We start from the raw sequence: 24,705 nt of genomic DNA, 5'->3' as shown, positions 1-24,705 counted from the left end.
ATTTATTTTCGAGGGAATGCTTCGACTAGATTTTAATTTATTTTTAAATTTGGATAACTCTTGTTCATCCTCCTTATCCCATGGAAACTTACTCAATATTTCATGAAATGGGGAACTTTGTAAATGAATCCATTTTAATTTTATCTTTGTTAATAATCTTGTGAGTATTTAAGAATCATATCTTGCCCGTCGACTCAAAACTTAACACAATATTCACTTTGTTACTCTTTTGGTGCCCGTGTTACTTCTCCCTTTCTGGTTTTCTCTTTAAGTTACGATGTATGGTTTTCGTAAATAATTAACAGATTATTTATGTGAATCATGCGTCGTATTATTGTGCAACTAATAATTTGATTATATACTTCGCAGTTTCCCGGTAAACGATTTATGAAGTCAGCTTTCGTCATGCCCAACAAATAGCATTTTTTTCTTATCGCTAAACTCTATTACCAGCGTCGACTAATTCTCCATGCTGATATCCTTCGTTTGACGGATCACGAGTTCATTGCTTCGACTTGAGTTTTGTAACTCGTTTCAATGGAATTTTCCACCTTTTTATCTCGTGAAATGACAATTTTCCAATTTCTCGAGCTAAAATTCCAAATTTAAATCTTGTGTCCTTCCGCTAGTATGGCTGTACTTACATTTTAAATTTTTCTTAGGAATATACCTCTTTGTATAATGTCTAAAGCAAATCAATCGTCGAGGCATTGTTACGAGCTAAATAGCAATACGGGAATTAGGTAACAAGTGCATGATTAATGCAAAAAATGGGCTGTAAATAAGATTCCTACGCTTCGTACCACGAAATTAATCAAAATTAATATAACATCAATAATTATTATTATTGTATTTTTTATTAGTATTCATTTTTAATTGAACTTGTAACCCACTTTAAGGTAGCAATTAGTATGTTTGGATTTATCGTTCAAGTGGATCGCACTTTTCGATCACACTCATATTGTGGAAGTGACTGACTATTCACCATTTTTTTGGTCGTAAATACCATTTTTTAAAGTGCAGTTCCGTTTTTTCTCGATGATTTCTAAATAGTAATTAGGCTTGAATAGTTGTGGTGGCGCTTGCTTTGCTGAAATGTGTTGCTTTTTTTACAATGAAGAATTATCATAACGTTTATCTACTGACTGATTTCACCATATTTCTGCATTTTTTTACTTAAGTCGTTTGCCCGTATGTTATTTTCATATTTATAAAACTTTTAACCATAGATACCGGCACTTGGAAGGCGTACGCAGTATCGAGGAAGTATACGCAGAATCTCCGCTTTATGTCTTGCGTTCTATCGCATTGACCACGTTGGAATACATTATAGAGAGTTTCCATTTATTTTACCCCAAATTTTATTTTTCAGTCACGGTTATTTATTTTTTCCTAACCACCGAATACAGCTCATATTGGCCATTTTATATTGGGAAATGCAACAGATTTAACAATTAAACGTACACGTACAACCATGCCCTGAGTAAGGGAAACTTCCGTAGGCGGGACTCGAACCCGCGACCTCCTTGTTTGGCAGGCGAGGACTCTATCCCGCTGCCACCGAGGCCGGCTTAAGATGGAAAAACTCAATTCCTATAATTATTTACTATTTTCAGTGATAAACAGTCGCTATAAATGCACACAGTCTTGTCATATTCTGTTTGTAATTGAATAGAGTGGCGAAACAATGGGGGATGAAGGGGATAGATCCCCCCCTCAAAGCCTCAGAAAATTAAAAGCCGGCAGTGCTACAATGCATGCTCCAACAAATTCTCATTTTTTCGAAAGATAATGGGGATCTTTGATGGTAATTGTGTCAGAATTAGGAGATGAATTTAAAAAATGCGTCTTCAAGAGTTGCATGAGCACAACCGAAATTAATTAACCTCTTATAATATGACGTATCCAAACTGTTACGAAGAGCCTTGAGTAAATTCATTTGCACAATTGTAATAAACATTATATACAGTAATGATCGGGTAATATTTCATCTTCTCAAATTCTCATGCAGAAAACCCAATTGTTCTACAAGAGAAGGATAAGGTTGTGAATCTCCAAGTTACAGTATTACTGTTAGCAGAAAATTGTCTTTCGCTTCACACTTGTGTGGCTGGACATAAGAGCGACTTTTCGACTTCAAGAACAATATTATCTAATGAGTTTCATGATAGCGCCTCCTGTCGGCAGATTTCTGAACCTACTGATGTCGACAGCTCTGTAACCGAAACTACTCGACTCGAATTTTCGAGTACTCGCACATCCCTAATACTAACTGCATCTACTTAAAGGTAAATTTTAAGTGAAAAAATGATCTCGAAGTGTATTTCCAGGCATGTCATTTTACACAAAATTTTCCCTGATCCCCCGTTGCCTGGGGTGGGGGTCTTACCCCCGAACCCTCAATCCCCGCCCCCAAAACATATTCCTATTTACGCCACTGATTGAATACATCCGAGGAAGCGATGAATTAATTTTATGTGCGTCATTTTAACACGGAAATTTTTTAAACCTCCTTTTGTTACATATTTTTCGACCGCAAATCCGTTAGTAATTAATGCAAATACTGCTCGAGTCGAGTATTTTTTGTTTTTCAGCATGTATTTACTTTTTGCTAATTTTATGTGTTGATTTTAATACTTATTTAAATTTAATTTGTTTCAGTTTCCTATTGTGTGTACCAAAAGCACTTACCGATTTGAAAAGTATTATCCGTATAAGTATCTTCTAAAATCATGCTTCTTACGTCTCGCACATAGTACGTCATTAATTTTACGTATTTCTTATTTTGGTGTTGCCTAGTAGCGGAATCGCAAACCTACTGGAGATGAATAATGAAAGTCAGTTTGAGTTACAATTTTTCGTGCAAATATACTGGAATTTTGACAAATGAATTCTAGCCCATCATTTTCCCACATACTCGTGAACATCTTATAGATCGGAAAAAATTTCCCACGCTAAGGAAGCTCCTCTGGGGTTTCTTTCTAGTGTAAGGTTTTCCCACTGTGCCGATGACCATCGGGAAGAATACCATTTCTTTTCCTTTTGTGTCTCCGGCTGAACCCTCTGTTGGCATTTAGGCCATGCAGTTAGTGCTGTCACTCAGGATTTTCTAGCCGTGTTGTCAAATTTCTCTGATTTCTCCTCCGGTTTCACCTTGGAATTCACTCTTGCCTTTGAACATTTTGTAAAATAAAATTTTTGATGCATACCCCTTAGTTTTGGGTCATCTGCGATTTTGTATTTGTTTTTCACTTTATCTTGTGCACCAAGGCACACAACTGATATCCTGTTATTCAATTTATTTTCACCTTCATTATATTCAATTTAGTAAATAAAATCCTTAAAAACAGCCTGGATCAGTTCTCTGTTAGAAAGCCTGTCTATTTTACTTAAATATTGTGTCCTTATATGCTAAAATGCTGGGATATTTTGGTTGCTGAGAAATAATTCATCAATGTAACCGATTTCACCTGCTGATACATGGTTATCATTGACTGGTGGTACCGGTTTGTGTTAATAAATTCTCGTGTGGAAAGTGAAAACTTACTGCATTCTCATCTATCATGCATTAACTCCACGATGTCACACTCAACAGTGTCAATTTTATTGAGTATTAGGTATGTACTAACTGTGAAAGTGATTCCATGCCTGCATACTCATTGTCAGTATATTTGTTTTTGCTCTTAGCTTCACCCGTAGTTTAACTTGATAGTATTCAATTGACCACTATTCCAAATCTGATTTCTCGTGATTATCAGGGTGCATACCTCCATCCCTAACAATCTAATTCTGTATTCTATCGTCTTGGAATTTTCAGGGTAGATATACTTAGTAGACCGTCGATAACATTTGTCTATATTTCAAGTATAAAAAAATGCATCTGAGAAAATAGTGAGGTAAAAGTTTGAGACGTAGGCACATTTCTCTTGAACTAGGGTTCTACTTTATCTGATATGAACACTACAAAGCGATAGAACTAGTTTTTAGCGAGGAACACCTCCTTCAAAAAGAGGGGTCGTGCGGGAGGTACTTTGCAGTCTGTTTCCTTTATTTTCTTCACATGGTGTGCGTCCTCGTAAGTGATGGAAGCCCTTGTCTTGGCAGCAGCAGCAGCACTTCTAACGCGACATCCGAGAGGAAATAGCGGGCAGATAGCATTCGGTGATCCCGACCTTCCCGCCGAAGAACTCGCGAATCTCGCGCCAAGGTACGCGTGGAGAGCTTCAGGGGACGGTCAAAATAAGTCGGCGGGGTCCGACGATGCACGCAAGGGACAACTGATCACGGTCCCCTTGGCTCCGTCCACCCTTTGGCTGCAAATAGCGCCAGACGGCTACGCTGCCGGCAATCCTCCAAGACGCTTGAACGGCGTTGACACGTGTTTGTTTCCCTTGAAATTTCACTTCCCGAGCCGTTTGCGCGCTCGGTCCTCGTTGGTCGGTGACCAGGGAAGAAGAACTGATGGAATTGATTGTTTATAGGAGCTTTGCTCTATTTTTATAAGGCTTCTACCGCACGAGGCATCGGATGTTCTAGCGTTAATGCGTGGAGAAACACAAGTAGAGGAGACGCACAAGCGGAAGTTACTGGCAACTACTGGCAAGGGGACTCCATGATGACTCCAAGGGGAATGATTGAATTTTGGCTATTGTAATATTCGTGACTACTGGATTGCCGCATAGATAGGCAGCTGCCCAGGTCGCAAAGATCCGGAACGCCAATAACCTGGCGAAAAATGGATGCTGTCCCTGAGCGAATGTTAATTTTGTTGTAATAAGATTTTTTAAAGTGCTCATTGCGTATCCGAAAACAAAACTTTATTTTTCCATACTTCTTTATGAGTCCAAAATTTTTATATTGCTACCAGAGAGAGTATACGTTTGCAAGAACCTTTTACATTCATGCACGTGTATATGCATTCATTCAGCATTTCTCTGATAAAGTAAGATCGGAAGAATTCGCCGTATTTGATAGTGAATTACTTATCAACGACCGACGGAGCTCCGCAATAAATGCTCCGCAGCGACCCTGAGTAGTTTTCATTCTTCCGCACCGATTCGAACTGATTTCGCCCGTGGAGTCTCAGTATTCCACGAATGTTGCAAATCATGTAAATGAAGAACATGTGAGGGAATATCGGGAATTGCTAGGAAGAATCGTTCTGTCTCGGAAATGTTTTGTTAAAGGCGAAGGTCTATGCGTTAGTCAGTGAACGACGCACCCTAACTATATTTATTTATTTTAGTATCAAACCACCGAATACAGGTTCTATAGGCCATTTTATATCGGGGTATTTAGCAATTTTAACAATGAAACGACACGAACAACCATGCCCTGGCCAGGGGAAACGTACCCAGGCGGGACTCGAACCCGCGACCTCTAGTTTGGCAGGCGAAGATTTTACCCCTGCCGCCAACGAAGCCGACAATGACAATATGGAAAGGCATATTTCTAATTATGTCGTCGTTTCATTAATTCTCAGTGATAGTAACGATTGAATTTTGGTAAGCTTCATCAACGTTAATTTGCGCTTAAAATTTCCCCTGCCACCTGAAATTAATACTGCATAAGGAAAATTAATTTTCATTCGCTTGAGTTGCAATTTTATCTATCATCTATCTATCTTGCGACAGCAATGCATTCTGAAAGTTTCGGAGATAAACCTTCGGGGCGGTTTGCACTTGTTCACACCCGGTTCGATTCTCAGGTAGTCCATTCGCTCCTCCGTAGGTCCATTCGCTGTTAGGGAAAAACAAAAATTATGCAATCGTGTCGATTTCAACTTTAATTGCGGGATTAAATGTTGCATTCGCGTTAAGTCGCTGGTAGCACAAAATGCAGAGAAAATCAATCCGAAGAAGATGTTCTAGTTATGAATTTCACGCCGTCAAGTTTCGGTTAATTGTTCGGTAATGATTCTCTTAATTGAGTTTATCCCCTCCACTCGTACAATTTCTTTCCCCAAAAGGCTTCTTGACGGACGGGTTGTTTCCACAGATAGTCAGAATCGGGGTAGCCGCCAATATCTGCCATTGCAGCATGGAGCATGATAGTGTTATCTGACCGTGGTTGTCAGACCAGTTGTTTAGTGGGGGGAATAAGGGAAATTTAGAATTCTCGTCGTTACAGAGTCAGGGTCAACCTATCGCTGCTGTTTTTTTTAATCTACTTCACATATATTGATTTATTATAGTGTGAATACGAATAATGTCTTTAGAGGCCTAAAATCCCTGTGCATAAATAGCACCTAATCGTAATTGGGAGACGGTCTCAGCTTTTGATTCAAAATACTTTGTGTCATAAGAATTTGCTCGCAGTAATTCGTCATTTTGATTTCAATGTTTTGAAGTAATTTGTTGCCAACGATTCAGGGTAACCCAGAGAATGCGGCTTCTGACTTCGGTGGTAAATTAAATTTTCTTGCTTAAAAAACTCCCAGAAGCACCCTAATGCTTTGAGCCAAAGCAAGTCGCATGTTTACTGAGTTACGGCAGAACGAGTCGAGGCGCTTAGTGGTAATCACTATCCCCAACTTCTTGAGGTTCTTATCCTATTGTCGTAGAGTTTGTTTCGGAATGCCTGAAAGACCGCTCCCCGCCTTACTCCTCGCATATTGTATTGATTAGCCAACTTCAACTCTTTGCAAAAAACATGGGGTATCTAAGAAGTTGGCTGCGCTGCTGGGAAAAGAAAGCGATCCTATGCATTATGCGTTCGGTAGCGCCGTTCATATCGTGGACTGAGAATGGTTATGCATGAAGGCCGCACCCGAGCAGCGGCTAAGGTTGAATTAAAGAGGGTGCATCTTTGTCGCGCTTAAGTATTGATTTATAGCATCCACACATTTATTATCGGTACGCACATTAATTTTTTTATTATTTAATTAGTTACTCGTTCCCGTTTGTGGTTAGGCGCGCAATTTAAATTATTTTGTGTATCATTTCTGTTCAATATCCTTAACTCAGGTTCGTTATCTATTCTCGCGTTTGATGGAATGTAGGTAATCATCGAAGCTATTGGTTATTGTTTAATCTATAATTTTCTATAATTTTACGCTTGTAATTATACATGAATTAGTTAATTTAGCGTAATGAACCGTGGCTTAGGAGCAACATGGACTAGTTGTAGTTGATTTTTCTCTGCATGTCGTTGTCAATTGCTGTAGAACTGTTTTAATTTAGTATACATCGACATGATTGCTTTTGCGGACGTCCAGGGACGCTGGATCTTCATGCGGTCTTGGATGGCATGTATTATATATTTCAAACTGTGGCGGTATTCCACCGTTGTTCGCCATATTGATTTTCCTCGCCGTAGAACGCTGTGCTCGCGCGGGCCACCTCGCTCTATCGTTTTCTTGATACTGCTAGCGTCGCCAGCTCTCGGTCAGATGTAGAAATCAGACTTTGACCTTAGTCACGCGAAAGGCGATAGGGTAAGAGGGTCCGCGGACGTCGTGCGTATTCGGGCAGGCCAAGAGGAAGTCTGCCGGAGAGTGGCAGTAGTCTTCGTCGAGACAATGAGCCCTCCGGAGTCAGACATTGCTCGCGGTGAGTCGTTCCAGTATTATCTTCCCACATCCGCCATTTTAGCAATTCTGAAAAGTGCAGCGAATGCAATTATGACATTATCTTAAGCTCTTGTCCGCGTGATACCTTTGGTTTCCCTCGCCTCTGCTGTTTCGTGCACTTGTATCTCTCGCCGGAAGTCTTTAACCTCTCCGTGATCTTGGTTGCTAAGCTGGTCGGCCTCTTGTGTTAGTGAGTGTGATGAATTTTTTTTAGTTACAGCGATATTCTTTTAATTTTAGTGGATAAAATAGAACTACTGTATTTTACAGCATTTATTTATATTTACTGACAGTGTGAATAACCAAGCGGCGAGTGAAATTAAATTGGTTGGACATTTGTGAGTAATCAAAATAAAAGTCTGCCTCCTTTAATGTTTTCGTTGTATACTAATGAACTCGCAATTTCTATATGATAGAGATGCAAAAATTATTCGTATTTGGCTTACAATTACTTTTGAGATTCTGCTTTTAATTTAATCGGCGTTTCATTTTTCGTTTCTCTTTCTCGAGTAAATATTGAGATTTCCGGTGCATTTTGAATGACTTGATATATTCTCTGATGTGTTCTTGCTAATAAAATTGTTAATTTTACGTTTTCATGAAATTGATTATGATTTTAATGAACAACTTGGAAATTTCACGGGCGTATTTGTTGCTTATTCACGGTGGTAGCAGCATGCAAATAATTTTTGAGAGATTGTGAACTATCGAGAAAGTTGCGGCATGGATATCCTTGAAATTTGACTCGCTTTATATCTCTATGCGGAAATTCTGAGGCATTTACCTCATTTAAATTCAACTCTGAATGTCATTCGAGATTTATCGTCCAATCTTATTCCCCATCCCCTCTTGCACTGAAAGCCATTGCCTTTGATGCGCGAAATGTAAGCATTTAATTTCCCCGCTAGTCGTTTTATGTGAGAAAAGCGTATAGAGGGCAGATTGCGTCAATAGGAAATAGTTGACGGAGGAGTATACACTTAGAGGGATCTCTATGAGTATACAGGCATATTGTTACTGCAGTACTCTGCGTTACATTATTTAGTGCTGCGAACATATTTTACGTAAATAAAAAAATATATAACTTGGGATAATGACGAGTGTCTTTAGGAGTCGGAAAATGAGATTTTTTGCCATATGAGTGTATTTTAAGCTTAACCTGGAACTCTTAAAAGTATAGCACTTCGACGGAAGAATTTACCGCTGATGTATTCCAAGGTATGCATGTATTTTTTATTTGTTTTTAAATTTATATCTCATATTTATTAGACGCCTGTGTTAATCTTAAATAGGTCACCAACGTGAGTTCGTAAGTCTAAAGAAATGAAAACTTTCCATCTTCCTCTGTGAAATTCTGGTCACAATTTAGTACTTTTTACTTCCAAAGTTCTGTGTTTTGCTTCATCGCGGTGCCATCAGAAGTGAATAGTAGGGTGCTGAAGGTACTTAGCAATAATTTGTTATCGGTAAATGAATGGAAAACCATTGTCTTGAATATCGTTTGTTTATAGGGCGCATTGCCACGACATTGATATGAGGTATTGTTTCGCCATAGTATCTTTATTTTACGCGCTCGTGAGTGGGGAATGGCGTTGATCAATCATCCGCGTGGTGTTCCTTTTGTAATGAATTGCGTGACTCGCTGTTAGCCACCACTTAGTTTGTTGTGTGTTGAGCAGGAAAAATGTGATGATCTAGTCAGATTTTTTGCTTAGCAGTTGGAGTTGAGTTTATGGCATTGATTGATTGCTGATCTTGGGTTTTAATGTAGAGGTTGGGGTGTTAAGAGGTCTAGCACCCCCTTAATTATTGTGCGTCATTATGGATATCTACTTTTTGATGGTTTCTGTCGAAACGACATATGGATGCAACTACATGATGTGCCTTGAACACTGTTGACATTATTATAGCCTGTGAAATTAAACTGGTAATTTTTATGCATAAGGGGTTATTGTACTTGCGTTTCGTTTCCTAAATCGTTTTTGTTAGAAGTTAGACTCGTCTCTAAAAATATTATTATAAGGGACGATGAAGTATATATAGGGGTCGGAAAATTAGATTTTTTCTATACGATAATCTTTTAAGCGAAATCTAGAACTCTTATACGTAGTTTTAAATTCACACTTTATACAGTCGAATTTTTATTTCAAGTTTTTGATGCGTCTCATAGCATAAATATGACTACGCAATGTGCGGTCACATGGATGTTTAACGCGTAATTCAAAGTCGTACGTATTGCATGGCTTTTGAAAATTACACATCCATGCAAGAGGGAGCACCCAGAGCCTTCGACCCTTAACGCGGTACTGCTCTCCCAATCAGGATACCACGCCCCCCCCCCCCCCCCCCCCACGGACCGAATAGCCGTAATATAATCGAAAAGATGAATGAAATATGGGAGCTTTTCCCAAAAGTGCATTTTCAATACTGCATTTTCTTGGTCTAAAGCAGAGTAGTAATTTCGTTTGGATCATTATATTCGGGAAATTTAGGATTATTTTTAGGAAATTTATGAAGCAGCCAACATGAAAGCAATTATTTTGAAAACAGGGTGTCGCATTAGAATGTAAGAAATGAACAGCCATTCAGTTTTGAGAGATTGCTTTCATTTTCGTGACGACTTCGCCTGAATAATTTTGGATAGAATACCAATCGTTACTGCCCACAATTATTAAGTCATTTAGGGGAAAAACATCCGGTTTTTCTTCCATTACATCTACTTTTATAATTATAAATTGGTGGGACATCGAAGTTATGAATCATTTCAAGGCAAGGGCGAGCTTCTGACGTCACTCTTGATATCCATCCAATCAAAGAGCGCTATGCGGAATTTCTTTTTGAGAGAACATTTCCCGCGCTTTTCAGCCTGTGAATCCAAGTGGACACAGTCATCTAGCTGGAACGCATCTCTTGGAACGTCGCGGGTTTTCCAATTTGCCGATAAAGCGTTCCAAAATCATTGTTTCTAGTACATGAGAGGGTGACTGTATTTAGGAACGTATCCCCGCCGAAAATTCGTTTTACTATCCATGTACACAAACGATAGGACAAATTGCGATTTGAGGGTCAGAGATAACGACCCCTTTACGTTCATATGCGATGTTAGAAACGGAACATCATCATCCGAGGTTCTTGTTTTAAGTAATCTTATCTACTGCTGATAACGATCAGAATTCCTTGTGATAAATACCAGTGGTGGTCGTATGTGAACTGCTGAAATGGTTTCCATTTCAGAGCTACTTTTCTTTCTCTTGGCGGAGGTCGGGACCTACCAGCTGCTTCGCGCAGTTGGGGGTTATGACCTTGCTGACTCCCAGTCGGCATTGCTCTCGTATTTGGCCTACCTCCTGAGGGTATCGCGCACTCATCGCGTGACCTTTCGATGATTGAGTTATTTTCGTCTGTGTGAGTTACTTTTTTTATGTAACATTGCGCCCCCATGCCGAGGAATACACCGAAGGGAAGCGGTCCTTGCTCGATCCTGACGATTTTTTATCATTACAAAATTAATGACGATGATTTGTTTAGTGCACACATCAATTTTGCCAGTTTTTAGTGCACATATCAATTTTGGCCTGTTCTGGGTTATTTAGAATGCATTAACAATATTAATGGTGGAAGAAAAAGTAATCACAGACTTTTAATGCTGTCGACCAGTTTCAACGGCTGTAGTGTCGTTATCGAGGGAAACATATGTGTTAAAAATTTAAAAAAGTTTGTGGAACAATTCTTTGTGTTTGCTTTTGAACTGTCAAAAATATTACTTCGTTACTTCGCCTGAATCTGTTGATTTGATGCATTAAACAGTTTTAAAATGCCATCTCTTTCGAGTGTAACATTCTGCAGTTATTTTTATTTGTGTGTTTTGTGTTCGGGATTATTTTATTTTGTCCAATGGAGTTTCATACAGTTTTACGATTGAAGTCTTTACTCACAAGTGTACCATGGGATATCAAAACTATTTCGGGGGGGCCAAAAGGTGATGTACTCTCTGCCGCAGTGGAGACCAATATTATTCCTACCTCCATATAATCGATAACTTGGACCGTAACGTTTTCTTTAAAGAAGAGAACATATCCGACCAGGGGTGGATCGAAGATGCAATCTCACATGATATACATAGAAGACATTTATTTCTTTACCCATGCTTCATTAAATTGATCAAGATATCAGCAATAGCAATTTTGTAATTTGATCGTTTTTTTTTTCGCTGAAAAGCTTTTTACAGACTTTTTCACACCCCCTCAGTCTGTTTGAAGATTTCCTTTATCTTAACTTCTTTCGTTAACACTTAGGGCTATCCCTAACAATTTTCCATCCCTGCTAGCAATAACCGTCAGGTGATGATTTTCTCTGATATTACAATGCAACCTTCGGAATGATGTTCATAATTTTAAATAAAATATTCCCAGTAAGCATTGTAACTCTTACAGTTCACGCCTCACCCTTATACTTTAAATTATCTGATAAATGATTGTTTCTACCGATGAGCTTCTTGGAGGATTCAGATGCGTATCTGCATAATTCACTGTTCGTTGCGCCATCAAATTGGTTAGCCCACGTTGCTGATGAACTTTTTTCTTTGAATTCAAAATATGAAGATACACACTAAGATATAATACGTTCAGTATTGTTTTGTAAGATGGTTAAATGCATTTATATTGCTGTAAAATATGAGTGTGTCATTAAAAAAAATGTGTTCCTCACCCTGTATCTGCTGTGAAGGTTGTTGAAGCAACCTCTCACCAAACTTCTTTTTATTATTAGCATACGGCTTTAAAAGAAGTCGGTCTCGAAGCCTTTGGTGTAATTCATAAGGGGAGGAATTTTTCAGTGTTTTTTTCCTTGCGTTATCACATATCCTGGATCTTTTTTCTTTTCTTTGTAGGAGAGAATCGTTATGCACCGCTTTGCTACTTTTTTGCTTGAATTACAGCATCGGGTCCCTTATCTCAACGCGATGACTCAAAATTACAATTTTTTTTTTCGATTTGGGTAATGTTTGTATTCACGATGAGAGAGTGGACTTCAGCCATGAGGCCGTATCTCTGTCGACCTCGGATCTTCACCGTAGCCTCAAGTCTCGTCCATGGAGTTGGTTCCTGTTCGGCGTTTGTGGGTTGAATTCCCTCTGGTGTAGGTCACCCTCTTCGAATGCAGGGGTAGTTGTTTTTTTGTTGATGTTAAGTTTTTTTGGAACCCGGCGCGAAGAATTGCTGGTTATATTCCTTCTTGAAACTTACGAAAAGCATATGATTTCAAGGTCTTGCCGCTGAAAAAATTCTAGTGTTAATTAAAGTACTCCCCGAATTTCGGTGCAAAGAAGTATTTCGTTTGTTTTTGTTCGTTAACATCATTAAGTTCGAATTACAGCAAATGCACCCATTATTGAGTTCAACATCAGTAATTTCCTTGTCTTCCAATCTTTCATAAGGTATATACTATAAACTTTGAGAAAAAAAGTTTTAGATTTTGTTCTAATCATACCATTATCTCCTCAATTGATATATCAAAAATCTATACCGTAGAATATATTAGAAAACCTAATGTTGTTATGAAATCATTAAATTACGGTTGTAAATGGCTGTCGGTATCGCATGTGACATCAGGGCGAAATTTTGAGTTTGGAAAATTTCGGAGATAGAAGAATTAACTCATCAATTCTCATGGTAATTTTTTTTATTTTCGCCACCGTTTTCGCCGAAAATCGGCACCCTCAGATGTTGCTCCGCTTTAAGTGAAAACCTAAAAATTCCTATATTTGGCGCAACCGGTCGCGAAAGTGAAACTTGTTCTCCTGGAATTGCCAATTTAATTTCATCTAACCCTGAGATCAAGGAAATCCGCAAAGAGAGGGTCAAAACCACCATTGACATTTCGAAAATCTATTCATTCAATAAGCAATAATAGTCATTGATTCAGGTGTGACAGTGGTCCATAACAATCTGCTTTGCCACTGTCCTCGAAGGGTTCTACAGTAAAGATAAATAATTCTTGTTCAAATTTTAGCTTTTAGTTGCTCATTCTCGTAGTCTTCTTTGTAGGTATGTATCGCAATAGATTTGAGTTTTCTGCGAAAGTGATCGAGCTACCATGGGGAAAACCTCGTTAAAACGCGCTGGTATTCAACGTCAGTATCCTTCTCATCCAATCTTTCATGATGTGTATATATACCTAGAGAAAAAAAAGTTGTGAATTTTGTCCGTATCATACTTTTGGCTCCTCAATTATGTCCATAGAAAGTATCAAAACAATCTAATGTTTTTAATGAAATCTCTAAATGCACCGAATGCAAACTGTGTATCAAATGTAAATTTTAAAACGGAACCTCATTCCTTAATGGCGGAATGCCCAGATTTGGGTTGAATGACCTCACTCGGATCTTCTATTTATACTTACAAGAAGAAACTTTATTGATTTCTTTCCTCGAATAAGTATCGGACTTAATGATGGCTATTCAGTTTAAGGCGCCTTTTCCAATTTTCTCCACGATTCGAAGAGTTCCTTTTTGGTGAATATTACTGGAAATCAACAACTAGAAGTGTGTCTGAGGTTCCTCTTTTAGTATGACTGTTTTCTCCACTAATAATTTCGCATTATGTGTTGCAGCGAACTCTATTAATGAAGTAATCATGTTACATTGTTTCCAAATATTTACCACACCATTGGGTTTAGAGTTAGGTGAGTTAATAACGGTTTGTGTTCGGTATATTTTATTATTTCATACTACTTTTCCAAGATAATATAAAAATCGGATATCGATATACTTGACATCGGATCATGTTATGTCGACATATTGCATTTTTGAAGAACCTTATAGTTTTGAAGGATAACAGCTCGATATGATCCATGTGATGAACTAATCTACCGTACGTATTGTGTCTGTTCGGCCAAGTTGGACGAATGACGTAACGGTTTTTATTGGACTTAAAAATACCTTTCTCGGGTGTTGAATGGTGGTGGGCGGTCCCTCGAGATATTGGGAATAATGAATTGGACCGCAGCTGTGCCTATTGGGCTCCTAAAATTGTCCCCCACTGGCACGGTTTTAGATTCAGACGTGGCTGGAACTTATGCTTTAAGATCTCCATTACACATCTCTTTTTAGAACCTTACGAAAATAGTTCCACAGTTGTTGTAGAATTTTATTTATTTATTTAGAAATAGCTCACGCGTTTAAGTCTCGCACTGGGGGGGGAGGGGATTCATTTTTCCGTGTAATCTCAATATGCTGGAATTACTGTACCTCACAATTATCGTACTCTTGCGAGAGAGTGCAAGGAATAGTAAGTGAAGTTTCATGGTCATTGCATCCTCACGTGTTGAAGTCACATTGCACCACTAGACATTCGAGGGCAAGCTTGGAATGGTAATGAATCGTGTACTGTTTCCTGTTCTCTCATAGGATCTTTGTCTTCACCGCTGCTTGCAGCCGAGGCGCTTTCGAACGCCCTTTATTTTGATACCGTATAGTGCGCTCAAAGTGGGCGGGTCTCTTGCGCTCGTATCTTTATTGAAGCCTCTACAATGGTCGGATGCTGATAGCTTGGGCGTTACTCCGTCTTCTCCGTCTTCTCATCCTTGCCCTCGTTAATGTGCTTGCTTTCTGGGAGTGAGTCTATTTGGGTTTGGGAAAAATGAACAATCTCAAGTGCAATTGGCTTTCTCTTCGGTTCGTTATGCATCCTATGGGATAGGCGCAGGAGGTTTTTTGTCGCACTTGTTCTCATATCCTCATTGAAACTTTACTGAGGTTTGTATTGTAGCTCGGGGTAATCGTGTCATCTCATCCTTGCCCTCGTTAAGAAAACGCATCACTCCCGCTTGATCGGTCGTATTTTGCCTTGATTTCATTACGGATAACCTCTTGAAATTTTCAGGGTATATGCAGTTGACTCAGGTTTACAATCTAAAACATTAGGAATGAAAAGTTAAAATTTTACCTTCACTGAGGTATTATTTTCGTATTTGAGACAAGGGTAATTTTTTTGTATTAGGGTTCTGTATTTGAACACTGAAAATTCCATGATGATAAGCAATATAGTTTCAAACAAGTAATACGTCGAGATATAAAAGACGAAATACGATTATTCGAGCACTAGAAATGCGTCCTCTTAATGTGCGTGTTTAAATCTGTTTGGGTTAATGGAAAACATAAACACTTGTGGGTGCAGTAAGCGATCCCTTTCGGACGAATTTTTTTTTTTTTTTTTTTTTTTAGAGATATACCCGATATGGGCTGCATTTTTTGCGGTGCGCTTTAGAGCTCATGTCTTCATTGAAGCTTGTGTAAGGGTTGAATAATAGCTTGGGCGTCACTCCGTCTTCCTCATCCTTGCCCTCCTTATTGTGCGTGCTATAAGTCTGTTTGGGTTTGGGAAAAAATATTATCCCTTGTGCAGTTGGCTCTCTCTTTCGGGTCGTATTTTTTTATGCTCGAGATTGGCGTGGGCGGATTTTTGGTGGTGTTTTAAAAAGGGAGGGCCTACGTGCCAGTCCGCTTGCCTTCCTCTTCGCCATAGCCTCACATCCCACCCCCTCCCGAAAACCAACCCACCTCCTCTCTCACCCCCGAGTTGAATGGATGGTGTTGTAGCCTCCCCCCCCCCCCACCTCCTCCTCCAACCCATGCGCCCGTTTTCATCCTCCTCTTCTCTTGCCCTCCCAGCGACCTCCCTTCCCGAGCAAGTGTGCGTGTGGGGACGAGGGATTTCCCCTCCAGGCGACCTCCAGAAGAACGAGCGGCAGTTTGTGCTGGGCAGAGCGACCGACAAGTGTGAGAGACTCTCGGTTATTTGTGCGAGACCCGACCGGTGTGTGCTGAGTGTGAGAAGTGAGCATCATCGTAAAGGCAGACGCACCCGCTCCTCATATTTACATCTTCTTCTCCTCACCGGCGCCTTCCTTCTTCATAATTCGGGAGCATTTCTCTGGTCAGTGAGGCGGGACAGTTGAATGCGTGCTGCGAGCTCGGTCCGGTAGTGCGTGTGTCTCTTTGTTTGTTGTCAGTGATCCCCGCCGGCGTGTTCGGGAGCCCGTTCCCGCCCAAAAACCTCTCGAAGCACGCCCCAGTGTTGTGGTCGCGTTATCTCTGCGTACACCGCCTCCGCGTCGACGGCACTCAAAGAGGGGAAGTTTGTTTGAGAATAGTTGTGCGGGGAGAAGCTATCTTTTTGTGTGTGTGTGAGTCCGGTCGATGGATGTTCTCGTTTGTCCCATCTCGATCCTAGTGTGTCGTGTGATCGGCTTTTTTGGTGGCCGTTCATTGACAAAGCGAAACGACGTTGGCTAGGCGTTCGTTTTAGTCGCCGCCAACCTTCGCTTCGCCCATTCATCCCACTATGCAGCGCCGCAATTCTCAATACCAGCGCAAAGTTTCGATCCGCATAGGTAAATGAGTTTACCCATGCGCCTTTGTTCAATGCAAGAACTCCAATGTTTGTTTGTCCTTCGAGAGGTTCGCCTTGGATGCGCGACAGTGTGTTTTTTTGTCGCCTGAATGGCGGTCGTTTCAACTTGATTTCCTTGCTTCTTTCAGGTGAACGGGCGAACTACGTCAACAGTCCTCATGTCATCGCTATGGTGGGATTGCCCGCGAGGGGCAAGACGTACATATCAAAGAAACTCTCGCGGTACCTAAATTGGATTGGTATCAACACAAAAGGTATGGATTCACCGTTACTCGTACTTTTAGCATCTTATCAGTTGAGGAATTTCATGCGTCTGCGTTATGACGGCAAAATGGCTTGACCGATAAGATATATTTTGGCTGCCTTCTCGACTCTTCACGGAATTGCAAAAATGCTTGAGACTCACGTTTAAATCAATACATTAAGTTTTGACGCGTCAAATTTTCCGAATTTTATATTTAAGTTATTTCAGATGCGGTGGTTTTGGTGAAATCATGCTTAGAAGTATATTATTCTACTCTGTCACAAGTTTAGGTAGTGTCTAGTATTTTTGTGGTGAAGGAAACACTTTCCCGTCAATTATGTGTGTTGGAAAGTTCTCGAGTTTTCTTTTCTGGTGGAGGTTATCTAATTCGCCTAAGTTTTCATTTATTAAGTCTCCTTCAGGAATTATGGAAAGACAGACTTTAATATGGAAAGACAGGACCCAAGTTTTTATTTTTTACTTTAACTTTCCCAGACGCGGAATCGTAGCCGGGGGGGACTTGAGGGGATATCCCCCACTCCCTCTGAAATTTGTTATGGCCCCTTATGGCGACTGCCCGCGATACATCCACTGAGGAGGGCACAAGACCAGGGGCACCACTCCTCTGACTCTCCGTTGTTCGATATTGTCAAATTTCATAATGTCTTCCATAAAATCACTTCGACGATACATATCAATAATGTTCATCATAATGCTTTACAATTTTGCGAAAAATCAGGCGGATTTTGGGAGAAAACGCATATGGAGACCAAGCGATAATAACTATGCGCGTTTCGGTAACAAACCAGCGATTGCTATGAACTTCAGCACGATATAACCGAATTTTATCGCTTATTTTATGAAATTCATGGTGTTCTGATGCGTGCGCATTGACAAAAACATTACCAGCATAGGCAACCCGCAAACCACCGAAGCACTCACTTCCCCCATGAAAATTTTTTGCTACGTGCCAACCAAGACGGAAGACCTATAGATTTTCAACCTCTATGAAAGTTTGCTTATATTTTATGCAAAATTGTAAAGTAAGGATCCAAGTTTTTATTTTTTACTTGTGAAACGTATGACGTTGTATATTAGGAGAGCTGAAAAGTATCAAATATTTTACAAAAGGGCATTTTGTACTGGCCCCTGCAATTTTTTTTAGTTTTTGGATAGGCTACTTCCATCAAGGCCACTCTCCATGGTAGTTAGTAATTTTAATTTAAGGTATTCACTCATGACATCTCTGAAACAAAAATGTTTTCAGAATTTTATCGTCTTCTCAAACCCGATAATCAGTTTCCATGTTTACATAATTTTAAATGGTCACCAAAACAGATTGTGAATTGTAAATTTTCACCTAGTGATTGGACAGACTAGTGTTTTGCGTGTGGGTTCTTTGTATTGGAATGCATTCAGGTTGCACTATTCTCAGGAATGCCGACTTACAAAAAATATTGGGGGGGCCAAACCGGGGATCTTGCCCGGGAAATTTCATAAGTTGTGAGTTTTTAGATTTTTAAGCATTTTAGAAGAGTCAAATGATCAGCATTAGAATTCTGATAACACGAATCTCGATATCTGGACACTTTGGGGAAAATCGACAAGCCCGACGCATTTTTTCCCTCACACCCATAACGAATTTTTGAGGGGGCTCGGGCCCCCTCAGGCCCCATGGAGTCGGCACCACTGACTATTCTATGCACTATTCAGCACATACTACAAAGGAGTGTGTGCAAGGGCCTCTATCACTATAAATCTAAAAATTTTGAAATTAATAAAGCTTTCATACTTGTATGACATGAAATCGTGTAGATGATGGAAGGCACTCATCATTTCATTTTCACACGTTTCAAAAAGATTCCTGGGGTGTGCTCTCATCATATCCCGCCGTTCACTACCACCCTCCCCTCCTAATGATTTCCTGTTCGTCTGGGTTGAATTTCTCACCCAACAGACCCACATCATAAGTTGTGTGTAGGGATTTGGTTAACCTGCCCTGTGTCATTAAATATTTAGTGCTTTTTAGGAGATGAAAGAAAAAGGAATGCTAGACATGTTGGGTGAGGAGAGGAAACTCTAGAGGGGATAGAAAATGGTCAAATTGGAGTGTGGGATGATACTGAAAATTATTTGTTTGAGAGAAGAATGTTAGATGAGTAGGGAAAGGAGTCCAATATCAACTCATGGGTGTACCAGGTGGGAATATGGAGGGGGGCAGCTGCTGCGGGGGGGGGGGGCTGCTGCAGCCCCCCCCCCCCCCGCAGAAGCAAAAATAAATTTAGTTCAAAACAAAAGTTATGAACAAATTTTCCTTTTGAAGAAAAATGATATTAGTATAAGACATGGAACTAAAATAAAAATCATTATTTTTTCAAGAAAATAATTATAAAAACTAATAAATTGCTGTTATAATTTCCTTAAAATTTTGGTGTCATTAACCTTTTCTGTGCAAAAAAGTTACAACTTGAACGACCACAGCTAGTTTTGCTCCCGCCCCCTCTAGTTTTGATTCTCGGTACGCCCATGGACCATCTTTCACTGAATTACAGCAAAGTGCACTGGTCCCAATGTGTTCCAATAAACTGAAATTTATTCTACTAGTTTTAATTAGTGTTTATTGCCAGTTGTAATAAATTAGTTATAAATTTTATTTGCTCTAGTATAAAGTTTTATTCTATAAATTAGAAAGTCCATGCAAAGACCTGTTGAGTATCACTGGTATTTTCTCAATGACTTCCAGTAATTGTACATAACATAGTAGTTGTCCTTGAATCTGTCTTGTCTTACCTTAATTTTCTTTTCTTTCCCATAAATGAAAGCAGTTTTTAATCTAGGAGAGTACAGGAGGCATGCGACGACAGCTTACAAAAGTCATGAGTTCTTCCGTCCAGACAACAGAGAAGCTATGGCAATACGCACTCAGTGTTGCCTAGATGCCTTACAGGATGTTTGTTCCTGGCTGGAGTGTGGTGGTGAAGTTGCTGTGAGTTGAAATTTTCAATTCAATCCATTATTGCCAAAAGATTAGGATTTTTCAAGTTCTTTTGTGTAAAGAAAATTGCCAATAATTATGTATTTTGTCCATATCAGCTCATTCGGCAGCATTTCTATTAGCGCAAGTTTTCATGTAGAGATCATGTGTTGTGGGTTGCACTGTGGGAAAATGAATGGCGCTGTAGTTTAGTTTGAGAATTGTTCACTCTGTCTGCCCCTTTCTTTAATTTTTTTAGGGGAAAATATTTTTCCTTTACCTTGGCTTAATGATAAATGTTATTGATAGTCAATATTAGCCATAAATTCTTCGTGGTCTAATGAATAACCTTCCAAGTAATTCTTCAAATTTGTTTTTCTTTCTTATAAAATGAAAAACATTGTCATTGCAGAAGAGAAAATATTTCTTTTTACCGGTAAAAACTTAATTCATCAATATTTTTTCCATAAAATTGTGGGGTATTAGGTACTTGGACATATTTATAGTAATGCTTATTTTACAGTGCTCTGATTAAGTTTATTTTGATGCAGGTGTTCGATGCAACAAATTCCACAATGGATAGACGCAGATTAATACAGGAAATAGTTGTGAATAAAATGGGATTTAAGCTATTTTTTGTGGAATCCGTTTGTGATGATCCTAAAATTGTAGAGCAGAATATTATGGTAAGTTAATTTCTTCAGCATACATATTTGAATTATATATAAGTGTCCTAATAGATTATCATTATAATTTTTTTACTTTTTTGAATTTCATTTTAAAATCTGGTTATTGATGTTCTTTTTTTTCTCTCTAATACATATCCATTTTTTCTAGTTGTAAAGTGAAGCTATTTTCATCTCCATAATTTTTTTTTTTTTATAATAGCTTATTATTAGAGTCTGAGAATTGGTCATACATATCTTAAAGATTCCTGCATTCTTCTGATTTAAAATTGGCATCGTTCATAATGTATTTTTTTTCTTAAGTTTAAGAATGACAAACTAACTTCATACACTGTTAAAGAACAGACAGAGAATGAGATTTGCTTTTGTAAATTATTTAAAAAAAGGCCCGAAAGATTGAATTTAGAGGAGAAAGTGCATTGGAGGATGATAATCTCAGGCCTGGGATCTTAGAAGTGAAAACAAAGTGAGTCCTTTGTGGAGTTAAGTGGTGGAAGTGGAAAATATCCCATGTGAACTTTTGCAGAATCTAGGGAGGGATGGAAAGCTAAGGTTTTTTTTTTAACTAGTGTGCAGAATGTTTGAGAAGGGATGTTGTCCAGAGGATTTCGTGAAAAGTTCTAATCCCAGTACCAAAAAAAGAAACCTTTAGAATGTGGTGGTTTAAAGAGTATTACCTAAAATTGCATGCGGCAAAAGTGATACGGAGGACTATAAACTGGCGAGTGGAGTTGAGGGCAAAGGAATATTTTTGTAGTGGTCAATTTGGTATCAGAAAAGGAAATTGAACTCAAGATGTAATAGGGATAATGAGGTACTTACATTGTGGAGGATAACCTAGTATATAACCAGGAATTGTATGCCTCAGCCATGGATTTTGAGAGAGTGGACTGATTTTGATAGAGTGGACTGGGTAAATTTAATAGAAATTCTTAAGAAAATAGATCTGGATTGAGGGGATAGGCTACTGATTCGTTATCTATGTATGGCCCAGACTGTGTATGTAGCAGATGCAGAATCGGGGTGGGGAAGCATTGGCCAAGGAGTGAGGCAAAGCAAGTGTGGGATGAATTAAGGAAGCAGGAGTTAACGTGGGGGAATAATTGTGAGGTTTTCAAATGATTAGGTGTTGATTAGCCAGTTTGCAAGGGGGTTGCAGGATGTAGTGGATGCGGTAGACAAGTGTCGTGAGGAATTTGATGTGAAAATCAGTCACAAGAAGATATTAGTTATGTGGTTTTTTAAAGCATTGTAAGCAGGGAATGTGAGGCTCAAGATAAAAGTAGATGGGCAAAAACTTGAGTAAGTAGAGCAACTCAACTTTTTGGGCAGTACATTAGATGAAAAATGGTAAGGGCAGGACATCAGGAGAGGATTACATTAGCTAAGGTGATGTTCATGAAGAGGAAGGAGCTTATGAGAAGATTTTTATGTAATAGTTAAAAAAAAGACTTGTGAAGAGACTGATCTGAATTGTTGTACATACTTAACTGTACAGAAACATGGACTAATTGGAAGAAAGACGAGAAAAGACTGGAGGTCTTCAAGCTGTGGGTGTGGAGGTGAAGTGGACTGAGAGGAGAAAGGACAAAGCGTTGGTAAGGAGAGGTAGCTGCTATTTGAGATATGAGGATACAGAAGACTTTGATGGAGCGAGTACTGAGTGTGGAGGAAATGTTGAATATTGTTTGAGGGAAAAATGTTGGGTAAACGAGGGGAAGGAAGAGAATGCTTTTTAGGTAGGATGAAAGAGAGTAGGACTTCTTGTGAATTGAAGAGTGAAGTCCATGAAGGGAGAGGAGACTGGCAGAATACATACTTAGTTGTTTACTCCATGAAAATCTACCTCAATGGGTAGAATATTTTACTAATAATATTCTCAGATATCATTATTATACCATTTAATTTTTTGTTCTTTAAATGTCATTTATCCTCTTACAGGAAGTGAAGGTCAGTAGTCCAGATTATAAAAATATGAACACGGAGGCAGCTTTGAATGACTTCCTTCTTCGTATTGAACACTACAAAGAAAAATATGAGCCATTAGACGAAACTCAAGAATCAGATCTGAGCTTCATGAAAATTTATAACACAGGTATTTAAACAGTATAAAAACTCCTATTCATCCCTCCTTTGATGGAAAAAATACTGTTTTTTAAATTTTTTTTTTGGAAACTTATCTTTGAGCAGCAAGAATCTCCATTTAGGATACGTTATGATCTCAATATACGCAATAGGGTAAGATATATGGATGGATTAATTTCCCTTTCAAATAAACTTTATGGTAACTGAACTAGGTACTTAAAATAAGATAATCTGCTAGGAGACTAACCTTTAACCAAGGTCTGCTCTCATAATTACTATTGTATTTTTGTAGGCTATGTTAGGGTATAGCATCTGCATAATTTAGAAGAGATAGTCACATGTGGTACCATTATTAAGTGTAGATACTATTATGATGACAGTACTGTAATTTTCTCATTTATCTATTTTAAAAAATAGAATGCTTCAGTTTAATGCTAAAATAGATAATCATTAACATTAGTGGGATTATGAAGCATCAAATTGTATGCTCGCTAAGATATCTCCTTTAGATTCTATATTTGAATGCAAAACATATATGATGTTGCATATATTTTGCATCTCTTGATATTATTAAAATGTAGTTATTATTTTTTTAATTTCATTGAAAATATATTGCCTAGAAACTGATTTTTTAATCCAATGTTGATATGATTTTTTATGAAAATTAATATCCATCATGTATAAGTAGCATAACATTGTTTTGCTTACCATTCTGTTCTGCTCATTTGATGTAATTACTCAAAGAGTTGAAATCTCTTGTTAATCCCATTGCTCCTAGTATTTTGACTGGCTTAATGCTCATTTTTAAATTCTTTGCTAGTACCTATTAAGGAGGGAATGGTCGATTTTGATTCATTGGTGCATTTTTATCATATTTATGAATAAGTATTATGATGATGCCTCTAGTCTTAAGTTAAAGCTATTTCACTTCCTTTCTCAGGTGAAAAAGTAGTTGTCCACAAGCATGAGGGTCATATACAGAGCCGCATAGTATACTACCTTATGAACATTCACATTACACCCAGGACAATATACCTTACAAGGGTAACTAGATTGTTTATTATTTCTAAAGCTTATTATTATTAGCGTCACGTAAATAATTTGAGGCAACTTTTCTTATTCATGTATATAATAGTTAGCTGAAATTTCTTAGAAATTTGTATACTTTGTGCCCAAGTTCAGGATAGGTTATTTTATTTTTAAGTATTCAGTGATGGAAATGATTTTAAAAAATGCTAATTTTGAATGGCCTAGAAAATTTCTTAGTTCACTGTACTTTTGTCTTTCAATTGTATCGCCATTCTTCATATTTGAATATTTCATTTTTAACTCCTCACTTACAAGTCCTCTTTGCTATGTGTTTTTGTATTACCATTGACAATTTTGTTGAAATCTAATGTAACTTCCAACCTTTGTGCAGCATGGAGAAAGTGAGCAGAATGTCCAAGGGAGAATTGGAGGGGATTCAAACCTGTCGTTGCGAGGCCGAGCGTATGCTGCTGCTCTATCCAACTTCATAGCACAACAAGATATTGCAGGACTGAGAGTCTGGACATCGTGGCTTAAGAGGACCATTCAGACAGTGGAAGCCATTCCAGCTCCACAAGAACGGTGGAAGGCCTTGAATGAAATAGATGCCGTGAGTTTTGGTCCAACCAAATCTTATTTTAGTCATTATTGGGGTTAATCACTGGTTTTGATGTCAAGTTCAAAAAAAATTATTTCCCTATTTTTGT

The 24,705-nt window shown here is 38.6% G+C and overlaps 1 protein-coding gene across 6 annotated transcripts in view; it reads left to right on the top strand.

Annotated features, from left to right (window-relative positions):
- The window catches only part of LOC124158676 (6-phosphofructo-2-kinase/fructose-2,6-bisphosphatase 2), a 78,808-nt gene that overhangs the window by 37,268 nt on the left and 16,835 nt on the right, over window positions 1–24,705 (top strand). For 3 of the 6 annotated variants that reach the window (XM_046533896.1, XM_046533898.1, XM_046533899.1), the window contains exons 2-7: window positions 17,109–17,234; window positions 20,047–20,210; window positions 20,750–20,884; window positions 22,826–22,979; window positions 23,910–24,013; window positions 24,390–24,608. In XM_046533896.1, coding sequence (XP_046389852.1) covers window positions 17,109–17,234; window positions 20,047–20,210; window positions 20,750–20,884; window positions 22,826–22,979; window positions 23,910–24,013; window positions 24,390–24,608 — 902 coding nt within the window. Of the gene's footprint in view, window positions 1–7,449; window positions 7,551–16,322; window positions 16,961–17,108; window positions 17,235–20,046; window positions 20,211–20,749; window positions 20,885–22,825; window positions 22,980–23,909; window positions 24,014–24,389; window positions 24,609–24,705 lie in introns of those variants that run through there. The other 3 variants (XM_046533901.1, XM_046533900.1, XM_046533897.1) reach the window with 3 other exon arrangements.

This window comes from Ischnura elegans, chromosome 5, assembly GCF_921293095.1.
Source record: "Ischnura elegans chromosome 5, ioIscEleg1.1, whole genome shotgun sequence".
NCBI lineage: Eukaryota > Metazoa > Arthropoda > Insecta > Odonata > Coenagrionidae > Ischnura > Ischnura elegans.
Note: the sequence above shows the minus strand (reverse complement) of the source record. Positions and strands in the feature narration are given on the sequence as shown.